Raw genomic sequence first — 22687 nt, forward strand, 5'->3', positions numbered from 1 at the left:
TCAGCGGAGCAGTCAGAACACATACAACATTTATTAAGTTTGCGTGGTTTATAGTACTCCAAAACAGTTACAATGATAGTAAAGATCACTGATCACAGGTCACCATACCTAATATAATCATAATGAAGAAGTTTGAGATATTGTGAGGATTGCCAAATGTGACACAGCCATAAGTGAGCACATGCTCTTGGAAAAATGGCACCGATAGATTTGCTTGATGCCGGGCTGCCAAAGACCTTCAGTTTGTAAAAAAAGAGTTTCTGTAAAGTACAGTAAAGCAAAGCACATTAAAAGGAGGTATGCCTGACATATTCTAGATCCCAGGTGATCATAGGTGACTGCTTTGGTAACGATCTCTTTTAATACATCCTGTTTTGCTAGCTTTCCAAACTAGCATCCTCATTGCATTCCCTACTCTAATCCCCTAATCTAGCCAATTCCACATTTTTTTTTGAAGCCCTGCTCTGCGTATTCCCAATCTTTGTACCAGTTTTGGTTCTAGTCAAGGCAAGGGACAGGTGAACTGAAGTAAAAGCCAGGTTTTTGTCAATGAACCATCAAGAAGGGGCAAGTGGGCTTCAGGGTGATTGGGACTAAAAAGCTGGTAGAATCAAGCCTGCCTTCTCTTTGGGGTTTTATGTACTTGTTTTTTTCATGAATTCTTCATTTTTTGGATATCTGATCCATTTAGATCATTTTTAAACTGGTGGTTTCAGTTTCAAATTGCTAATTTATCCCTGAACATTTATGACTTTTCGACTTAACTTTTCATGCTAACTCTGGGTCTTTTGGTTTAAATTCTTCAGAGTAGACTTTGCTTGGCCTAGGCCTTCTCTTTCAGCTGGCTGGTAGCCACTGTTCATTACTCTGGACCATCCTCATATCCTGTCAGCTGTGAGTAAGGGAAGGGGTTACAACATGAAGACCATTTAGCTGGGGCTCTATGCAGAATAGTGCACTATTAAATTAAATTAATTTAAAAAGATTATTTAATTTTTTCATCAGGACTTTTTGAAGCAAATTTGTGCACAGAATTACAGCTTAAAAATTGAAAGGGGTCTCAGAAGCGATCTAGTCACAATCTTTCGTTTGACTGATGAGGGAAATACCTTTAGAGATTGTTATAGTCAGTATTAGCACCTCTAGATTCTCGAGAATATATTCTTTCCATCATATTGGCAGTATTGAGAGTTTAATTATAATTTAAAAGTTTGATCATATCACTTGGGAAATATTTTTTGGAACACTGTCAAGACCATTTCCCTCAAAATATCAATATTTAGGTTAAATGAATATCTGGAAATTTCCAGTAGTTACAAAACAAGTGGAAGTTGTCAAATATTACATATTAACATTGGTACATATTACTTAATGTACTATTAACTTTAAAATTCTTTTTTTTTTTTCCAGTGCAGAAAGGTGGTTTTATTCAAGCATGGGGACAGAACCCGTGGGCAGAAAGAGTTGCCAACTTTAAAATTCTTTAAATGTAAAATGTATTAAACTAAGGAACAAAATGTTGAGTCACTTATTTTCTGTATTTCTCATAATTTAATGTCAAAAAATTATTCCATTTCTTTAAAAGTAGCCATTTAAAAAAGTAGTCTTTTCTTCATTATTCTTTATGAAGCAAATCGTTATATATCCCAAGCTTTAGAGAACAATCTGAAGCTGAAAGGTGGCTCTAGGTTTTTATACATGTTGGCCAGTCCATGGGACTTACTTTCACCAATATTTTTGGTAAGTAATACTTTGAGTGGTTTATTCTTAGCACTGACATATTTAGAAGAGATGATATTTGATTTCTACTTCCAGACCTACTTTTTAGTGAAAATGTGTGCAAGCTGGAGATAGAACTGATTTTGTAATAGTTAATTAGAGCAAAGTAATTACTGCATATTTCTCATTACAAGGTCTCATTTGCTTTTCAGATTATTTACTAGCATCAGTACATTTTAGAAAACCCATGTTTTTGTTCTTTGTTCAGGGTCATAGAAGTAGACTTAGCTAGTACTGCAGGTGTCTCTTTCTCTTTAGCTTCGTATTTAGAAGTTTGTTATATAGCTCCATCTATTTTGTCAGTAATTATCAAAATTGGTTACTTTCTGACTAATACTTAAGATTGTTCTTTTTTAAATTTAAAGTTTTAATTAAAGTTTTACTTTTAGATCTATTGCACCTTTGAGGTTGTTAGGAAGAAAGTAAAACAAGAATTATTTTTTCTCTCACCATTTAATCACAAACACTTGTAATATTTCTTTTTTTTTCACTCGCAGTATTTCTTAAATTTTCTTCTGTTTTTTCAGCCATAAATTTTTGTTTTTATATATTATTAAGTTTTATGTTTCACTCAGCACACCACTTGCAGCTTGGCTTTTTTCTACTACTATAAGTAGTCTGTTAATTTTGCATTTCCTGACGTGAGTTGTTTCTAAAAGGAACAATCCCCTTTGGTTACCGCACACGTAGTTATTATTATATTATTTCTGACGTTGTTTTACCTGTCTCTTGACCTAGGGTAATTTTTTTGTTCTAAGCTTTTTGCATACTATTTAGTTTCCTTCTCATTTATTTATCCTGCTCATTCAGCATTCTTTTTTTTTTTTTCCCCTCATTCAGCATTCTTGAGTGGACTTTAGGCTGTTAGGGTGATTGAATCATATTAGTAAAGTCTTTTCTTAGTCATGTGGAAAGAAGAGCTGTTTGTTCAAATACTACTCTCTCCCCCTTTTCTAACTGTAGTACGGACTTCTGTAGTACAGACTGGCAGAGGGCTTATCTCTTTTAAAAATAGTAATGGTAGGCAGCAGTTGATAATGGTTAAGGCTTTGATTTTAGGTATAGAAACCTATAGAAAGACAAATGAGGCTGATTGAATATATCGCTGATAAGTACTGTTATATTGTAGACTTAAATTTCATTTTGAAAAATCTCATTAAGTTTGTATATATTTTATATGTAAATGTATAGTTTCCTGGTAATCCATGAATTAGGCTTTTAAAATAGTCCATGGCCTATTGTGATCTTTTTATAAAACTTTTCAAATTGGAATTGTGTGTTATATAAATATTCTATTTCAATGAAAAAAATAATGATTTGTTCTTTGGTTAATATATTTTTAGTTCAGGCACTTCATTTTTTTTAACTTATTGGCTATATATGACAAAGGGTGAGTTTCCTTAATCTATAAAGAGCTCTTAGAAATCATTCAGAGCAACAATACTAAAGACTCAGTTAAAAAATGGACCAGTACCCTCAAGAAGTTAAAAATAGAGCCACCCTATGACCCATCAATTGCACTACTAGATATTTACCCCATAGATACAAATGTAGTGATCTGATGGGGCACCAGCCCCGCAATGTTTATAGCAGCAATGTCCACAATAGCCAAACTGTGGAAAGGGCCCAGATGCCCATCGACAGATGAATCGATAAATGAGATCTGGTGTACACACACACACACACACACACACACACACACACACACACACTGGGCTATTACTCAGCCATCAAGAAAAGGGTGAAATCTTACCATTTACATTGATGTGAATGGAACTGGAGGGTATTATGCTGAACGAAATAAGTCAGAGGAAGACAATCATCATATGGTTTCACTCATGTGGAATATAAGAAACAGAACAGAGGATCATAGGGGAAGGGAAGAAAACTGAATGGGAAGAAATCAGACAGGAAAACAAACATGAGAGATTCTTAACTATAGGCAACAAACCGAGGGTTGTTGGAGGGGAGGTTGGTGGGGGCATGGGGTAACTGGGGGATGGGCATTAAGGAGGGCATGTGATGTGATGAGCACTGGGTGTTATATGCAACTGATGAATAACTGAACTCTACATCTGAAACTAATGATGTACTATATGTTGGCTAATTGAATTTAAATTAAAAAAATAGACCAATAACAGGAATAGTTTTCAGAGAACGAAATATAAGTGGTTGATAAATTTATGAAAGATGCTTAACTTTCTTCCTAATAAAAATACAAATTAAAACGACAGGGAGATGCCATGTTTTGTTGGATTTGAAAGATAAAAACATTTGATAATTATCAGAGTTAGCGAGGAAGGGGAGAAACAGATACTTTTCTACATATGGGGAGTATAATCTTTTCGAAAGGCAGTTTGCAGGAGTTATTGATTTTAATCACTCACCCAGCAAATTATGTCTTAGAATTTATCCTTTGGGTATACTCGCACACATATGTGTGATATCATAAATAGGTGTTCACTGAAGCACATTTTGTGATAAGGGAAGACTGGAGACAACCTAAATTAATTATGGCAAAGCCCCAAAATGGAAGATTTTGGCAATTATTAAGAAGAATGAGATCATTCTTTGCTGCTAAGGAAAGTTCTTCAAGACAATTTGTTAATTAAGTGGAAGACAAGTTGCAGAATTGTGTATAGTTTAATCCCTTTATGTAAAAAAATGTTTACACATAGATACACTTACATATACACTAAATATTTCAGGAAGGGCTCATAGGTAACTGTGAAGTGATTGCTCCTTGGGAATGAGGAGGAGTGGTCAAGGGTAAGGAGAACTAATTTTCCTATTTAGTTTTTAAATTAGCATATGTTGCTTTTTCTATAAGAAGAAAATCTTACTGAAAATATTAAAATTAAACATTTAAAATTGTTTATTTAACTTGTAGGTGGCCTTTATGGATAACTGAAATATGAAAATTCTGGCTTAATAAGGGACCCATTCAAAAAGGAAATCTATTTGTTTTAGAAGTTAATTTTTTTAAAGTAATCCTTAAGAGCAACATGGGGCTTGAACTCATGACCCCAAGATCAAGAGTCATATGTTCCACTGACTGAGCCAGCCAGGCACCGCTAGAAGTTAATTTTTAATTCTGAGGAGCATAAGCAGTTAGGTGTTTAATTACAACTAAAATGAAGAGGGAAAGGATTTTTTTTGGGAAATTTTTGTTAATCTGTGATTCATTTTCTTGATTGTTAAGCTTTTTCATAGGTCAAGACTGGCCTCTTAAGACTTTTTCTGTAGATAACTTGGTATAAACAAGTGACCATCAAGTCAGACAACCCTGTCTTTTCCAGCTTTTTGTTTGTTACAGAGCAAAAATCACAGCAGCAATGAAGAATTTAAATGAATGTATATAATTAACCAACCAATAAGAAGAACAGAAATTTGAGCAATAGAAAACAAAGTGGAAGGAGATGGTCATTAGTGAAGTGGATAAAACAGTGTAAAGAGACCTGAATTTGCCTCCCAGCCTTGTATTTACCTTGCTACTTAAAACTTCGATTAAATCCAATGAACTTCCATTTCCTCATATTAAAGTAGGATTAATAGCTAACTTCTAGGATTAGAAGTCTTTTAGGATGAGAAGTCTTCTGCAGTCCTGAAAAAGAGACTAGGAATGTAGAATGCATGGTATAATATCTGTTACCCAGTAGGCTTTCAATAAATGGTACCTCTTAAAATTCTTAATTATTTTTTTAACTCTTAATAACATGTGCCCTCATTTGTAGAAGGGTGAACATACATGAGTCAAAATTCACTCTCAGGGAGAGGTGGGAATTTAACAGTAACACTCTTAGTAGAGTATTCTTGGTAAGACCACAACACCTTGTTAAATTAGATAAACCTCTCAGCATGCTTGATACCTCTTAATTCACTAGTGCTTTTCTTCTTCTTTTAAATTTAGATATGTGTGAACATTTGTCAGTGACCTCAAACTTTGACCCTGTGACCACCAGGATGTTAAAGCATCCAAGTATTCCATAGAAAATGCCACTGTAGTTCATCTGTTTGTATTTTATATTCTCCTAGGAAAATTCATGTTTGTGTAGGATTTTTTTTAAAAAAGCATTTCTTTACACTCTAATTTATCTAAGTCTTAAAGGAAGTCTGAATAATTCGAACAGTTTGTGGGATATGAGTATTAGTTTGGTTTTCTGAAAATAATGTAGTTAAGGCAATTATATATAAAACTGAAGTTAGGACAATGATTGTGTTATGTCATTCAGATACACGTAATCACAATGACATTAAACCCTCTAGAGAAGGTAGCAATATTTTTATTACGATAATGACAGTATTTTAATTCAGAGTACTTTATGACTTTAGAAGATGATATTTAATTTTTTTCCTCAAGTGAAATTTTGATAGGGTCAAAGAAGAGGGTGACTTTTTCAGGCTCAACTAATTGACAAGGCTCTTCTGATGAAATTTTGGATATCACAACTAAAAAAACAAAAAAGAATCTTGGTAATAACAAATACTCAAGTTTTCAGCTTCCATAGAATTATTGTGGGATAGACAATATGACAGTAGGAGATTCTTTTAGACAAACTAATGAGATCTGTGGATTCAGGAGGACAAGCACATTCACATGACTTTAAATGTAATTTCCAGGAGTTCAGAGAGTCTAAAAGAGTAATAATAGTATTCCTCTGTATTTTTGCAAGCTGTTTGTGTGCAGTAGTTTAGGGGGTTCTGTTCTAGCCGTGACCATAGATGTATAAAATTGTAGGCATTGCCTAGATGTGGATCCAGGAATCCAGTACTAGACACACACTTGTTCCATTTTGTTGGGAACTACTAGTTGGATGAGGAATTTGAGACCATTTTAGACTAGTGGCCTCTCAGATTTTAGTAGCTACGTAGTGTTCCAGCCTATGGATATTGAGTAATTTACTTAACCTCCCCTACTGATGGACAGTATGATTATCTTCAGTTTTTGCTGCTATAAATTATAAGGCAGTGACTATCCTTCTACATATATTTTGGCAAACTTTTGTAAGTATGCTTATAGGGTAAAATAAAGACTTGTTTATTGAAGGGTATATTGTATTTAAAATTTTGGTACCTATTGTCAAATTCTTTTATCCATGAAGATTGTGATTTGGTAAGTCTGGGGTGGGACTAAGCAATTTGTATGTTTAATGGGTTCTTTAGGTGATTTTGATGCATCCAGATTTGAGAACTATTGCAGGACCAGAAAAATGGCAAGATTCCCTACAGCTAAGGAGTATAGTGCATGTCCTTTGGAAAAGATCTAGCAATTACGAATATTTAGGAAAGAGTAAACATCCATTTTGGTGATTGAGCAGTAAAAGCCTATCTCTCTAGTAGCATTTGCTAGGAATGGCCCATCTTTAGAGAAGCAGGTATACTAATACTTATCTGGAATACTTTAGGTGTCTTTGACGTCTAATGTAGGGGAAAATAGCCTAAGAATTTTAAGGACCGGAGTTTGAACATCTTCTGCTTACTGGCTGTGTAATCTTGGGCAAATTAGTGAGCTTTATTCTTTATACAATGATAATGATAATATCTTCCTTTCAGATTTGTTGGGAAGATGAAAGGGGGGAGTGATATAACATTTATTGATTACCTTCTGTCTTCTGCTGGTATTTTGTGGGTATCTCTGTCATGGCAGTTTGTCATTTAGTTGTGACTGGTGATTCACTTGGTTATCTTCCTGTTAGACTCTCTGGAACCACATCTTGTGGTTGTGTATTCCCCGTCCTTAGCACAGGCTTGGGACAAGATGCTCTGTTGTTTATTTTGTTTTTCTTAAATGAATGATGTGTGCTAAGCACTATGCAAATAGATTTTATACTTTAATTTTCATAATTGTCCAAAGAGGTTAATGTTATTCCTTCCATTTTAGCACAAGGAAATTCTCAGACAGCCTGAGCAGTTTACGACTTAGTATGTCCATAACCCAAACTGAAAACCCTGCATACATGATTTCAAACTAAAGTTTATGCTCTTTTCATCAGTTCACTTTGCTGGGATAATACTATAACGCACTTTGGAAATTTTGAAATATTGTTCAAAGGTAGGATTATTTTTGTCATTTTAATATATTTTTTTCTATTGAGGTATAATTGACATATAACATTGTTTCAGATGTATAACATAATGATTCGATACTTGTATACCTTGCAAAATGATCACCACAGTAAGTCTGGTTAACATCTGTCATCATACATAGTTACAGAACTTTTTCCTTTTTTATGATGAGGATTAATAATATTTTAAAAATTAGCAGGGTGACACAAGCATTTCTTTTGCCTACACTCAATATTCCTTTTCAGTTTAGCTTTCTTGAATGCATGGAATAGCAAATCTGCCTTGTCCGTAAGAATATAAATAGTTATTTCCTCCCATAAGTGATTTTTCCCATATTTCCCTTGCTGAAAATTCTTTGTTTTTCTTTTGGTGAACTTTCTTACATTTATAAGCACATGATTGAAGATGGTCGATAGCAGTTACAGAGGGATTTTGGCAACGTTGGAAGTTTCAGTAACCAGTCCAAGTAGTGTTTGTCTTCCTGCCTGCTCTTTATCTTCCATTTCCCTCTTTCATTAGCAGCCGTTTGTGGACCTCTTCAGAGGTTAGGTCTTCACATGTCAGCCTTGGCTGTTGGATGTCTGTGTTTTCTAGGACAGGACCGTATTGCTTAAAGTTGCAGAGATAGTCGAATAAATTATTTTTAAATTATTTTTTTGGTGTATATACATACATGTATATATAATATGTAGCTTTTAATGGGGCTTTTTCATTTGAGAATAAAATTGTTAGGTTGTTTAGAATATTTAATCATAAGTTGAGTTCCAGAGAAAAAGGAAAAGTGTCCTCACTCTCTCCCCTTATGTCTTCATAAAATTCACAATGTTGCAAAACAGGAATGACATACATCAAGAAGTGTGGCAATAGGAAGAAACATTTGGTTTTACTCTGAACAAGGGAATTTTCCAGGAACTTAATTTTGTGTTTCATTTTGCAGACTGTATAGTTATACTTGTTAACATTTTATATAAATTAGTTTATTTTAAAATTAAATTAAATTTATTTTAATTCATATTTTTGTGTGTGAAGCCACTTGGGTTAGTTTTCTCTCCCTCACACCTCATAAGGTTGAAGGGAGAGGGCAGGCAGGCTGTTATTCACTGTTAGGCTGTTAGTGAGTTTAAGTTTAGCCTTTGCTTTAGTGCATGTAATTCTGCCTTGGGGGTTCATGTCTATTTCACTAGCTCTTTAAGCCCCCTGGATTTGTGTTGGAAAACGCATCTTACTTCTTTCTTGATCTTTCTCAAGCCTGGTTTGAACTTTGGGAACACAATTGCAGGCTTCACTGCCTTATTACCCTCAGATGGAGGTTTTATTCTTTAGGGTTTACTAAGATGAGCTTTGGAGGGAACCTCTGAACAGAAAGATTTATGGCCTGCAGGCACAGAGGCTGCAGTGTTTAAGAACTAGAAGAATCCTTTCTTTGTTAGTACTAGTTGTTGAAAGATAACCATGGGATGTCATCATCCTTTTTTTTTTAATGTGACTATTTATTTATTTTTCATGTGACTTTTAATGTCTTATTTGGAAATTGATATCTTAATATTTTTACATTAACTGTTGTAAAATGTGTCAAAGTATTGTGGCAACGAGATCTAAGCTTTAATTTACAAGTTTCGTATCTTACATACTGTAAAACTTTTCTCTTTTAGGCGTACGGATCAGGCTGTGATATTGTTATTTTGGCAAGTGACTTTGAATGTGTGCAGATCATTCCTGGTGCTAAGCATGGAAACATCCAAGTCAGCTGTGTGGAGTGTTCTAACCAACATGGAAGAGTAAGGGATTTAATTGCTTTGTTAAATGCGATCTTTTAATGTATTCTTATCCTTTTCTACATGGGTTGCCTACAGTTTCTTACTAATATACCTCGCTTAGGTGGTTATTGATAGGAGTGGATAAAGTGGTAGGATGTCTACAAATTGTAAGGAGCCATTAAACTGATAATGTGATAATTATTCTACCTGTGTAGATGGTCTTGAAAGATCTGTAGGCCTCACAATCCTGTGCATACTGACATTCTGCCAGTTGATAATTCTAGCAACTATTAAGCCAATAGTAGGGAAGTAAACCTCTATCTTCTCTGTGTAGTATCCCTTATCTCACCCAAATTATCATAATATCAAATTTTTATCAAGAAATTTAGCAAGTTGTTAGTGTCTAGTATAATATTTGTCATATAACAGCTGTTTTTAAAGCTTCTGTTAATTTAATAAATGTTTATATGTTGATGAAGAATCTTAAGGTCCCTTCATTCAGACTTTCAAATAGAAGGTTTATTTAGAAATAGTTCATATTTCATCATATGTACCTCCACCCCCAAATATACATCAAATGTAATATATGTCAAATTCTGGTTACATGTAGAGCAAATATAGCATATTTGCTGTATACTAGTGGTTCAGTAAGGCCAGTGTTGCGTAGAAGAGTTAAATGTCTGTACAATATAAAAATGAACTTTTCTTGCAATAATTGTAATAATTTAAATAGTCTTAGTGTTCTAGAAATTGTTCTTTACTAAGAAGTAACAAATTCTATCAAGGATATGTTAAACCAAAATTTTTATGGTGATAAAGAGTAATGATGCATATTTATGCCAAATAATAAATTATTATATTATTTTTTAGTGTCCTGCACTGCTGTTTGTATCAAGCTTTAGTATTTGTGTAAATGTGGCATGATATGACAGTTTAGTGATATCATTGACCTAATATTGAAACACTGAATTTCCTGGTGTTTTTTCTTACTTATTTCTTGCTTTTCTGATTTTTTTCCCCAGTTTTTTCCCCCCCTAAGCATTGCTTACTCTTTAAAAAGCACTGAGAGTGCCAGATTTCTTTCATTAATTTTTCATTGCTCATCTCCCTAAAGCCAAGTAAGGTATCTTTAAACCTGCCTAGAATTGTATGATAGTGGTCTGAGATGAGTCTTAATAAATTATTTATGTGTTGGTAACAATCACAATAAAATGATCTGGGAGAAAAGTTTCTTTTCATATATAAGTCCTTAGTGTTCATAACCATGTTTTTACTTTTCCTTATTTACCTGGTTGAAAATAAAGAAGACAAAACTGACACCTTTGGTTTATTGTCTTCTCCTGCATTCTTCTTTTATTTCCCTCATTCCCAGTCCTTGTGGTGATAACTTTGCACTGATGACTTAATGTCAGGTAATTATAATCATTCATTCGTCATTTGACATGTTGAATGTGATCATTTGTAACTTTTTTTGCCCAGGTGTTTCCCTCAGCTGGGCATTGTAAGTAGCTTCCTCCGTACGGTTGTGGATTAAAAGCTTTTTCTTGGAAAGAGTGTTAGATATTAAGTAACAGTTAAATCACCTTTTGGCTTGAGAGAGCTCTTAAATGACAGTAGGCCTTTTTGGCTGGCCTTACAAAAACATACACATAGTTTTGTCTTACAGGGTAACCTTTAGGTCCAGAGATGTCAGCAAGGATGGTTTTTGGTCTGTTCCTTGTAGTTGATTCCCTCTTGACAAGAGGAGGATGAGCTGGGAATTGGGTCTCAAGGAGTTATTGTAAAGCAGGTTGTGGTAGCTTCCAGGAACAGAGAGATTTATGTCCCTTTTTATCAGGTATGTGACCTGGAACAAAGTCCTCCCGGCCCCCCAGTCTGTAGCTTCAATCCACCGTAGATGTCTTCGTCAGCTCTTCCTCTTCCACTCGAGTCTGATTTCTTCTCCTTAGTCCATTTTCTCTGTTCCTCCTTCTAGGTGGGTTTCCCCATTGGTATTTTTTGTTTTATGGTATAATTAATGTCATTTTATTTGAAATATTTTGAATACCTTTTTAGTACTTTTTTGATGTCTTTTTCTACTTCTCATGGTTTTTATTTTATTTTCACTGGATTATGAAATTTCTGACAGAGGCACCATTGAAATGTATCTTTGTTAATAAAGTTATTCCTATGTTAAAATAATTCTTTTTTTTAAAGATTTTATTTATTTATTAGAGGGAGAGAGAGAGTGTGTGTGCATGAGTGGGGGGTGGGGCAGAGGCAGAGGGAGAAGCAGGTGCGGGACTCAATCCCAGGACCTTGAGACCATGACCTGAGCCAAAGGCAGACAGAAACTTAACTGACTGAGCCACCCAGGTGCCCCCAGAGAAGAGATTCTTAAGTCCAGTACTTTTTCAGTTATATTTATGGAATGGAATAAAACATAAATACTGTATCGGGATTGTATTATATGTAATTAGTTTATACGTTATTGTGAAAAGGATGTTGTCTTTCTTTTCTTTTCCTGAATGTTAATGCTTTGTTCATTTATTTTTAGATTGCAGCTTCATATGGTAATGCTGTTTGTATTTTTGAACCCTTGGGCATAAATTCTCATAAGAGAAATTGTGTAAGTATTAAACGGTAGTAGAAATTTTTTAGAGTTAAGTTTAGAATCCAGTTGATAGCAGTGAAGAGCTCCTGAGGAGCTCGTGCTGAAGGTGGTCTGGAAAGTCCATGTGAAGCTGGTCTGGTGCTTTGTGGTGAGGTCTTTTACATCCACTGGGAATATATGCAGACATTTTGGAAGCCTAGTTTTCTGCAATATTGCTAATTGAGATTTACCTTGTAATCTTCCTTAGTTGAAGAACTATTATTTCTTGTCTAGATTCTAGAGTAATCACTGATATGTTTTATGTCCCCCTCCCCCTTCTCTGCTCTCAATAGCAGGTCATGACATACTTCTCTGCTTAAAATTCGGTATTTCTCCTAGACTCAAAGCCAAAAAGCCTTAAAATAGATGGTAGCTTTTCTTCCCTCCAGTACCCCCTTACCACCCCTCAGAGCTCAACTCCTACTATTTTTGTCCTCTCTGATGTCACTCCAGCCACACTGGCGTTTTTACTGTTCTTTGAACAGTTATTTTCTGTCGTAGGGTCTTAGTTTTTTTTTTTTTCTCTTGTCTGGAATGTTTTTCTTTCTCTAAATAGCTTTAGGGCCAGCTTCTGCAGCTCCTATAAATCTTTGCTCAGTAATGCCTTCTCACTGGGGGTCCACCCATTTAAAAAATTGCCAGTTGCTTCTACCACCTTTATTTTAACTGCCATCCTCCTATTTTTAACTTTTTTCCATAGCGCTTTTCTTGTTTATTTGTTATTTACTGTTGAGAGTGGAAGCCCAATGAGGGTATGGATGGAGCTTTGTTTCTTTTGTTCACTGATGCATCTGAAGTACTTAGAACAGGGTCTGGAACATAATAGATGCTTCTAAATTTTTTTTTAAAGATTTTATTTATTCATTTGAGAGAGAGAGACAGAGAGAGAGAGAGAGAGCACAAGCAGGGGGAGAGGCAGAGGGAGAAGCAGACTTCCACCTGAGCTGGGAGCCTGATGTGGGACTCAATCAGAGGACATGGAGATCGTGATGTGAGCCGAAGGCAGACGCTTAACCATCTGAGCCACCCAGGCGCCCCCTAAATATTTTTTTAATGAAGGAGTTAGGAACTTAGATAAAGTCACTTATCAGCTAAGTGGTCTAGCATATCACCTTGAGAACTATTCAGATTCATTCTGGGTGCTATATTTTATTTTACTTAAAATTCAGAAAACCTTGTATGGCTAGAATTGTTAACCCTTTTAAAAATTACTATGTGCATTAAGACTCCATTATCACCCACAAATAGTCAAGACTGCCAGTGTGAAATCTGAATGCCAAGAGTATATATTTAATAATTTTTTTAAAAAGTGTATTCTTAAATGCATTAAAAAAGTAGATTTGATATTTTTCATTAAATATATGTACTTGATCATTTCATATTTCAAAAAAAGTGCAGATTAAAATATGATAGTATTAAGAAATGGATATCAAATTTGAGAGTGCTTAAGAGTCACCTAGGGTACATATTAAAATTCAGATTCCAGGCCTCACCCTCAAAATTTCTGCTATGGAGTTGGCCCACATACTACCCTGTGAGAAATACTAAAGGAAAGAATATTAGGGATGTCTGTAGTTTTAGGAATGATTTGATTATTACTCTAAAATAGATCTATTGAGCAATATTTAAGTACTATTTTGACTTTTGTTTGATCAGCAATAGTAGGGTTAAAAAAATTATATTAAAAATATTAAATTATTTTTCGATAATGAAATCAGATTTTGCAGTTATTTTATTTTGAATGAATTTTTGTTAAGTATTTAGAAAACATAGAGAGGGAATTGCTGTATATTAAACTATTATTACTTGCCAAGCAATTAATGTATAACTTGCCTAAGGTGACATGGCTTTACATCATCACAAAAGGCATTTTATATTTGTGTGCTACATAGAAATGACAGTACAAAGAAATACAAAGAAAATAAAATCTAAACTTTTTTTCATGTTATTTCATGTCAAAGGCCTTTGACTTTTATACTTAAATCTTCTTTCTACCTTTTAGTATGAAAATGGTAAGAAAAATGGAAATTTTTCAAATGAGATGGAAATTACTCAAATGAATATAACATATGTAATACAGGTTTATGAACTGTATATATTGTATAGTTCAGATCTGCTGGCTTTGGGAGATACATCAAGTTTATTTTAGACATTGAGTCCATAGGATTATGATAATTTGCACTTCTTTCTCATGCGCACTTATTTTGTTTTCACAAACATCTATTGAGTGTCTGCATATGTTCCAGCCATTATAGCACTCAGGACACAAAGCTTATGATGGCATAATTGCTGCCCCGAGGTGTTGGAGTTGAATAGGAGAGTCAGACATATGAACAAGTAATACTCCAGTGTGACCACTGTTAGATGGTAGGATGTAAAGACTGCTCTGAGTGCTGCCAGGATGTCAGAAGAGGCCCCTCTGCAGAGGGGATGATGTAGCTGGGTCTTGATGGAAGCAGTTTGCAGGTGAAGAAGAGAGAAACAGCATATCCTGAGTATGAGAACATGTTCATGGACGTGGAAAGAAGCCTGAGAGAATATGCTGTGGCAAGTGGCTTGGTATGGTAGAATAAATAAGTGAAACTGTCAGAGGTTATTTTAGAAACAATATTTTAAAAATAATAGTGGAATATTTACATCTTTGTTTTAGATCATGAGGTCTTAAGTCAAAGAAAATGATAAAATGGTAGTATTTGTGGATGTTACTTTAAAAACCTATGTTTTTCTTTTTTCTATGTTTCAGCAACTCAAGTGTCAGTGGCTTAAAACTGGGCAGTTTTTTTTGAGCTCTGTGACGTACAATTTAGCATGGGACCCTCAAGGTATTTAGTGATTACATTCAGAAATTATGAAGAGTAAATATTGGTTTTAAAATGTATGATTACGATGTGAAATAGTCTCTTATAATAAGAAAGTGATCAGTAGTATATTTTCTTTTTGCTAGTGGATGAGTGTATATTTTTTTTGTTGGTGTACACTGCTTTGTACAGTGCTTAGTTTACTATTACTTCTGTGCTTTTCTCCGCCTGCCTTTGAATGTCTTATTCCAAGAAACAATGGTGATTTGTTTCCTTAGTTAACATGTGTTGTCCTTTACTGTTATTGTATTTAGTAAGAAATAAAATCAGAAATAGGGCCTAAACCCCTATCTTGTTTTATTATTTGTGTTTTAGGAAATTATTGTCTTTAAATTTGAAAGATTAGAAGTCTCTAATGATAATAGCTGTTGCCCCTTTTTACATTCATGATTAATGAGGGTAATTTTAATATTCCATGTAGAAAAACAAAATGCCTTAATCTTTAGTTAAATTTTATATCCTGAGAACTTTCTGTGTTTATATATCAGAGCTTTTTGGGTTTGTTTTGTTATTGTACTTTTGCATTTCTTTTCTTTTTCTTTCTTTTCTTTTTTTTAAAGATTTACCTAATACACAATAGCTCCTTAGCTCTTTGACAGTAAGATTTTCTTTTTTGTTCTCACGTCTCTCCTGAGAACTACTCTGTCTTGGATAGTGGATTCTTAGAACTTTGAAATGGATATGCCCCAAGTATTTTTCATAGACAGTATTGCTTATTTTTCACAGAATAGTTTATAGACCTAAATACAAGCCCACATATGCATTTCTTTCTCCAGATAATCCTTGCTTATTCATGAGAACTCTCTTTAAATTTCAGATAACAGATTGTTGACAGCAACTGATTCTATTCAGTTGTGGGCTCCTCCAGGAGATGACATTCTGGAAGAGGAAGAAGAAATCGATAATAAAATCCCTCCAGTTTTAAATGATTGGAAGTGCATCTGGCAATGCAAGTTAGTATCTATGTTGTTCTGCTCATTAATTTAAAAAAAAGCTTCCTAAAATATATTCCCTTTCACAGTGATCTCTATTTTTTGATAGTACCATTACATTTAGAAGCTTAGAAAGTGGACTTTTTCTAACCAAAACCATTATAATATTACCCTTCAGTCTATCAGTTGATCGTTTAAAAAAAGCAAAAATATTTTCATAGTTATAACTTCAGAACTTGGGTAGATAAGGTTGACACAGGGGAATCACTCATTAATGGATGAGATATGGATGGGGACGGGGCGGTTGTGATGAAAGTTACCAGCCACTCTTAAGTAGGAGAATGGCTGTACCATTGACAGTATGGATTATGTGAAGGGGACCAATTAGCCAGGAAAAATGGCGAGCTCAGTTTTTAACATGTTATATTGAAGATGTTGGTTGGACATATAGGTGAAGATATCTTTTATGCATGTTGATTGCATTCTTCTTTGGATCCCCAAAGTGAACTTCAGATTAGTTTTATTAATTAATTTGTATTTTGGGGGAGGTGAAATTTTTAATTTTAGAAAACACTCGTTATGAAAATCTTATTTTGACCATTTATATATAAATTTTGACCATTTATGTATATATACAGTGTTCCAGATTTTAAAAATGCTGACTGTTTAACTTTGTTTTTTTAGAACCTCAGTATCTGTACATTTGATGGAATGGTCCCCTGATGGTGAATATTTTGCTACTGCTGGAAAGGTAAAGGACCAAATAAAACATAAACAAAACAACTGAAAATGTTCCTTTTTCATTCTCATTTTCAGTTTTCTCACCTGTAAAATTGGGGTAATCCTACTCTGCAAAGCTGGTCTGAGGAATAGTGATAGTATTTGTGAAAGATCTGGTATGTTCCCCATAGGTGCAGGCACTTGAGAAAATAAATGGCTGTTGTTGTTATTATTATTTGACCTTTCTTTAAAACTTATAATTTTTAAAATTAATTTTTATGTTTAAAGAATAGTATATGTAAATAATTTAAAAAGCTAAATAGTACTACTATAGATTCACAATGAAAAGAAGCACCCTTTCACCCCGTTCTTAATTCCTGTGTCCTGGAGGGAATTATTCATCAAATTGCGTATTTTGGTATTTCCTTTCATGTTCCTAAATAACTTGCTTATCCTCCCATCGCTTGACTTTTTTTCCTTCAGTTTTATGTATCCTCTCTTGCCTTCCTACTATGAAAGCTGAGACTTGAGTCCTCCAGCTGCTGTCCCCAGCCCCATCTCCACTTCTACCACATACACGTGTTCACTTTCCTTCCTCCTATCATCCTGCTGTAGATAGCTCATAATATTTGGGTAAATGTTCACATTATTAAGATTGTGTAAAATACTCTTCACAGAATAATTATTTTGGAGTTACCAGTTAACTTTGTTTTATTCTTTGCTTCATTTTCTACCTGCCTAATTCATCCGCAAACCTCTGGCAGTCTTTGGATCTCCTCTGGGTGTAATCCCACCTAGGAGGTGTCCTGAAAATGTGTGCTCTCTTTGCCCCACTCTGGCTTAGTTGCTCTCCAAGCCTAAAATAGCAGAGCTATCATTTTTGAATTTTCTTTTACGAACCTCAGGAGATTGTCTTTGCCGTTTCTTAGCATCATTTATCTTCTTTCCTTGATCTGATGGAGATACCCTCTAAGTAGGTTCCTGAGAAAGGTGAATGTGCAAAAAAATTTTTAAGGCATTGCAAAGCCTAAACAGTTATTCTTTTTTTATGCTTGATTTAGCTGGGCATAGGATTGGGTTGAAAATTTTCTCTGATAATTTTTTATGTCCTGGTTCTGTTACCTTCTAGCTACCAGTATTGCTATTTGAGGAGTACAGTGCCATTAGGACTGCACTCCCCCATCTCCAGCTTGTAGAGATTTAAAAAATCTTCCCCTTATCCCTAGTGTTCAGAAATTTCAAGGTGATGTCGTGGTATGGGTCAGTCATGTATAAATACTTTAGTGTATACCCCTAAGGGAAAGACTTTTGTGTTCAGGCCGTTTGGTGGGCTTGTTTAATCTGAAAACTCATCTTTTGTTCACGAGATTGTTTTGTATTCTTTTGTGCTATTTCCTTCCCTTCATGTTCTCTTTTTTTCTCTTTCTGAATTTCCCCTTACTCAGATGTGGATAATTTTTTTATCGATCCTCTAATTTATCTTTTCTCATCTCTTCCAGTTTTTCAATTCTTCATCTTTTTGTTTAAATTCTGGGTGATTTTCCAGCTTTAACTTTGAAGTAATTTTTTTCCTATCTCATTTTTAATTTTCAAGAATTTTTTCTTATTCTGTGAATGTTCCTTTTTAAGTTATATTTATAACATATAAGTATAAAGGAATATATTTGAAATATATATCTAATATATATAGTAATATATATTACTAGTATAGTTTTTTATATATACATATAGTATAATAATACACATTTACCTGATTTGGGACAAAGAACATAAACTGATGGGTTCCTTATCTTCCTGCTTGTATCCTCTCCTTCCCTTCCCACCCAGACAACCAGAATCCTCAATTTTGTTTTATTTCATTTTTTTTTTTTTTTAGTTTCACATGTATAAATTCCCAAATAGTATAATGTTTAGTTTTGCATGGTTTGGAACTTACACAAATTATACCATAAAGTTTTTGAAATACAGCTTCAAGATATTAAAAAATAAATTTGTGATAATTGCCATTTATGTACTTCTTGGTCAATGCTTCAGTAACAAAAAATTACATTTAAAAATCACAAGGTGAAGTTTTAATTGTACTTAATTGTTGTATATGGAATTAAAACTTTGATATTACACTACAAGGCAAGAAGAGGTTTTCCAAGAACACCAGAATTAACCCTTTTTGAGTTAATCTCTAGTTGTAAACCACTCACCTGTTTTGTGGCTGAGTAATGAGTTGGCCCAGAGACAGTTGCTCAACAGGTGACATCGTAGACAGGAAGACTGCAGCCATGTGCGGTTCAGTAGTTACTTAATAACTAACAATTTCAAAGTAGCAAGGAGTGTCAAAAACATTTTGAGATATTTACAGCAACTGTCATGTAATACTAAAATATCTGTGGTTTCTGTTAGAGATAAATTCATAGGTGCCACTAATACTATTTTGGTTTGTTGCTTATATTCGTAACTGAAATTTAGCATTTCCTTCAGTTAGCAATTATGAAAATAGAGAAGTAATTGTTTTTCACCACTCAAGTTCATGGTAACTGGTGGGTCTTAGTTGTCTTGGTTTCTCAAGAAGCAGATCCTGAGACAAGAATTCCAGTATAAGTAATTAACAGGGGGGATGATCACCAAGAAATATACTGGATTTGAGGGAGAGAAGTGAAGGTGCTTCCTAAAGGGTACATAATCATGCAAGTGATTCACAAGCACGGATCTCTGGGTAACTCTGGGAGCCAGTGTTCTTCACAGCATCGTGTTCCTCACTCATGTTCTGCTTACACATCGGTTGTTGGTTGGGGGCTAGTTAGGGCAGGGCATTAATTCTCAGCACTCAGAAACAACTTCTTGGAAATCTCAGGCAAAGATATGTAGATGCTGTCAGTTAGAACTGGCACACTAACATGCTAAGACATGAGAGGAAACAGGATTTATCAAAAATATCTTTTATATCTTGAATTCTATCCATAGGCCCCTTGAGTTAGGGGACCTCAGGTAAAGAACCTGTGACCTAAAATCTGGACGTTTGTTTTTTTTTTTTTGTCTTCCATATTTATGTCTAAATTTCATGTAGAGTAATCTTTGGATATGGTTTGAGAAAGAGGTCAAGTTTGATTTTTTTTCCTCTATGGATATCCACTTGTCTAGCCCAGTTTATTGAAAAGTCTCTTCTTTCTTCATTGCTCTGTATTAACACTTTTGTCATAGAATCCAGTGTCCATATATGTCTGTTTCTGGGTTATTTTCTCTCACTGGCCTTTTCTTGTACCAGCCACCTGTCTTAATTGCTATAGCTTTTAAATTGCTTTGATATCTGGTAGAGGATATCCCTCTAAGCTTCACTTTATCTCACAAGTTTTTTTTAATTCCCTAAGTTTTTATATGTATTATTTTCATAATTATTCTTTTTTTTTTTTTAAAGATTTTATTTATTTGACAGAGATAGAGACNATTATTCTTTTTTTTTTTTTAAAGATTTTATTTATTTGACAGAGATAGAGACAGCCAGCGAGAGAGGGAACACAAGCAGGGGGAGTGGGAGAGGAAGAAGCAGGCTCATAGCGGAGGAGCCTGATGTGGGGCTCGATCCCTTAACGCCGGGATCACGCCCTGAGCCGAAGGCAGACACTTAACCGCTGTGCCACCCAGGCGCCCCATTTTTCATAATTATTCTAAGCATACATTTTTCCAGTTTTTGTTGTGATTCCTTTTTTGATCCATGAGTTTTCCAGAGAATGGGTTAGAGTTGAGTTCAGTTATGTTGGGGGTGAGGGTAGATGGTGCAGGAGTTCTTCATGGTGGTGACAACTTTTATTTTCATTATTAAGTAAAACTTGCAAGTAGTTTGTAATTAGGATAATTACTACTACTATTATGACAGCAGCTACTAATGATTGTTATATGTGCCAGATCCTGTGCCTCCACAAAGCCTATGGGACAGGCACTTCTCTCCTTGATCTATAGAGGAGGAAACTGCAGCTTGAGAACTTCCTGGAGAAGTTAGAACTAGTCAAAAGGAGATCTGGGGTTTTAGCCCAGGTGTATTGGGTAGCAAGGCACCATACCAGCTCACTTTGTATTTCACTGAGAAAGTGTTTATTACAAGTGTGTTTGTGATTCTTTGAGGCCTCGATTGACAGTGCCTTCTTTTAGCTTCTGCCAGGTACCTGGGGGGAAAACCCAACTCAAAGTAAATTCTCAGCTTGGAGTTGCTGTGCCGTGCAGGTAGTGTGAGTTTGGGTCTTGTGGGGCCTGCCTTGTGGTTGTAAATGCCCAGTGGAGCCTCTCTTCTCCACTCACTCTAGGTGTAGGTAGAGCCTTCCTTACCGTATCCCTTTCCGGAGGTTTTTTTTTTTCCTCCCTCAATTTCACCCTTTCACTTAGGGATATTCCTTAGTGGTCTTCTTGGGGTTATGCAGGTGCCTCTGATGGGACTTCTCACCTTGCATGGATTTTATGCATTGTCTCCGTGTAGCTGCTTAAAACTGTAGCTCTGTGCCATTGGGTATTGGCAGGTTCCCTTGTGACAGTCCAGTTGCCTGCTTCAGCATTTGTTTACTGTGGGTTCTTGCCTGAGAAAATAGATGTGGTTGGAAGAGAAATTTGGTAAGCTCCTACCATGTACCTGTATCTGTTCACTTCCTGACATCGGGGCCTATATGTACTGCCTTCCTGGATGTTGCCATGGCTGAACTGTCTGTGCTTTTTTTTTTTTTTAAGAGCATACGAGCAGCATGTGGGGTGAAGAGCAGAGAAAGAGAGAGAGAATCTTAAGCAGGCTCTTTGCCAGAACCTGACATGGGGCTTAATCTCATGACCCTAAGATCATGACCTAAACTGAAACCAAGAGTTGGACGCTCAGTGGACTGAGCCACCCGGGCGCCCCACTGTCTGTGCTTCGTACAAGGCCATTTCTTTCACTTGTTTGCTAGATCCCATTAGCCCTGCTTCCTCAGAGACCTCACTATTGCAGTTGTCTCCTCTTTTCTGCATGAGTTTTCCTTTCTCCACTGGGTCATCACATTGGCATATGTTACAGACTGAACATGGCCTTCCAACCCCCATTCATATGTTGAAGCCCTAACCCCCAGTGTGATGGTATTTGGATATGGAGCCTTGGGAAGGTACTTAAGGTTAGATGAGGTGTTGTGAGCATGGCCCTCACGATAGGAATAGTGAGTACTTTTATAAGAAGAGACACCAGAGAGCTTGCAAGAAGGTAGTCAGTCATCTGCACCCAGGAACAGAGCTTTCGCCAATCTGACCATGCTAGCAACCTCATCTCAGCCTCCAGGCCTCAGAACTGTGAGAAAACACATTTGTTTAAGCCACCCAGTCTGTGGTATTTTGTTATGGCAGCCCAAGCTCACTAATGTGGCATAGCTTGCCAAACATGCTATAATCTTGCCCATTCCCATTCTGAAACAAACAGCCACAATACCAAAAACCCTTTTTCAATCTCCTCTCAGGTCACATTTCCTTGTCCTCTGTATGACATCTTCAAAGAGTTGCTTATAGTTGCTGTCTCCCAGTTTTTTCATTTTCTGTTTTGTATACTCACTACTGCTCTTCTGAAAGTGTCATTAGCGAGTTCCTGTTACTGAATCCTGTGGTTAGTTCTTACTTACCCTAATGGCATGATTTAACAGAGTTGGTTACTTCCTCCCCTTGAACACTTTCTTCAGTTTACTTCCAGGACACCGAACACTCTTGATTTTCTTTTTAACTCTCTGGCTGCCCCTCATTAGTTTGCTGATATCACCTTTACTCCCCTACTTTTAAATGTTGGAGTTCCCCAGGGCTTATTTCTTAGACCTCTCCTCTGACCATACTTACTTCTCTGATAATCTCATCTAATGGCTTCAAGTGCATTCAGGTTTGTATCTTTTGCCTTTACCTCTCCTCTGAGCTCCAGGGTGATTGTTTACACACACACGCATATATGTATTTATACAT

General features: G+C 35.4%; 1 protein-coding gene across 7 annotated transcripts in view; it reads left to right on the plus strand.

Moving 5' to 3' along the window:
- The window catches only part of DMXL2 (Dmx like 2), a 145130-nt gene that overhangs the window by 21967 nt on the left and 100476 nt on the right, over window positions 1-22687 (plus strand). For all 7 annotated transcript variants that reach the window (XM_034660977.1, XM_034660979.1, XM_019800946.2 and 4 more), the window contains exons 2-6: window positions 9498-9623; window positions 12139-12210; window positions 14978-15056; window positions 15910-16045; window positions 16709-16775. In XM_034660977.1, coding sequence (XP_034516868.1) covers window positions 9498-9623; window positions 12139-12210; window positions 14978-15056; window positions 15910-16045; window positions 16709-16775 — 480 coding nt within the window. The remainder of the gene's footprint in view (window positions 1-9497; window positions 9624-12138; window positions 12211-14977; window positions 15057-15909; window positions 16046-16708; window positions 16776-22687) is intronic.

This window comes from Ailuropoda melanoleuca, chromosome 5 (genome assembly GCF_002007445.2).
Source record: "Ailuropoda melanoleuca isolate Jingjing chromosome 5, ASM200744v2, whole genome shotgun sequence".
NCBI lineage: Eukaryota > Metazoa > Chordata > Mammalia > Carnivora > Ursidae > Ailuropoda > Ailuropoda melanoleuca.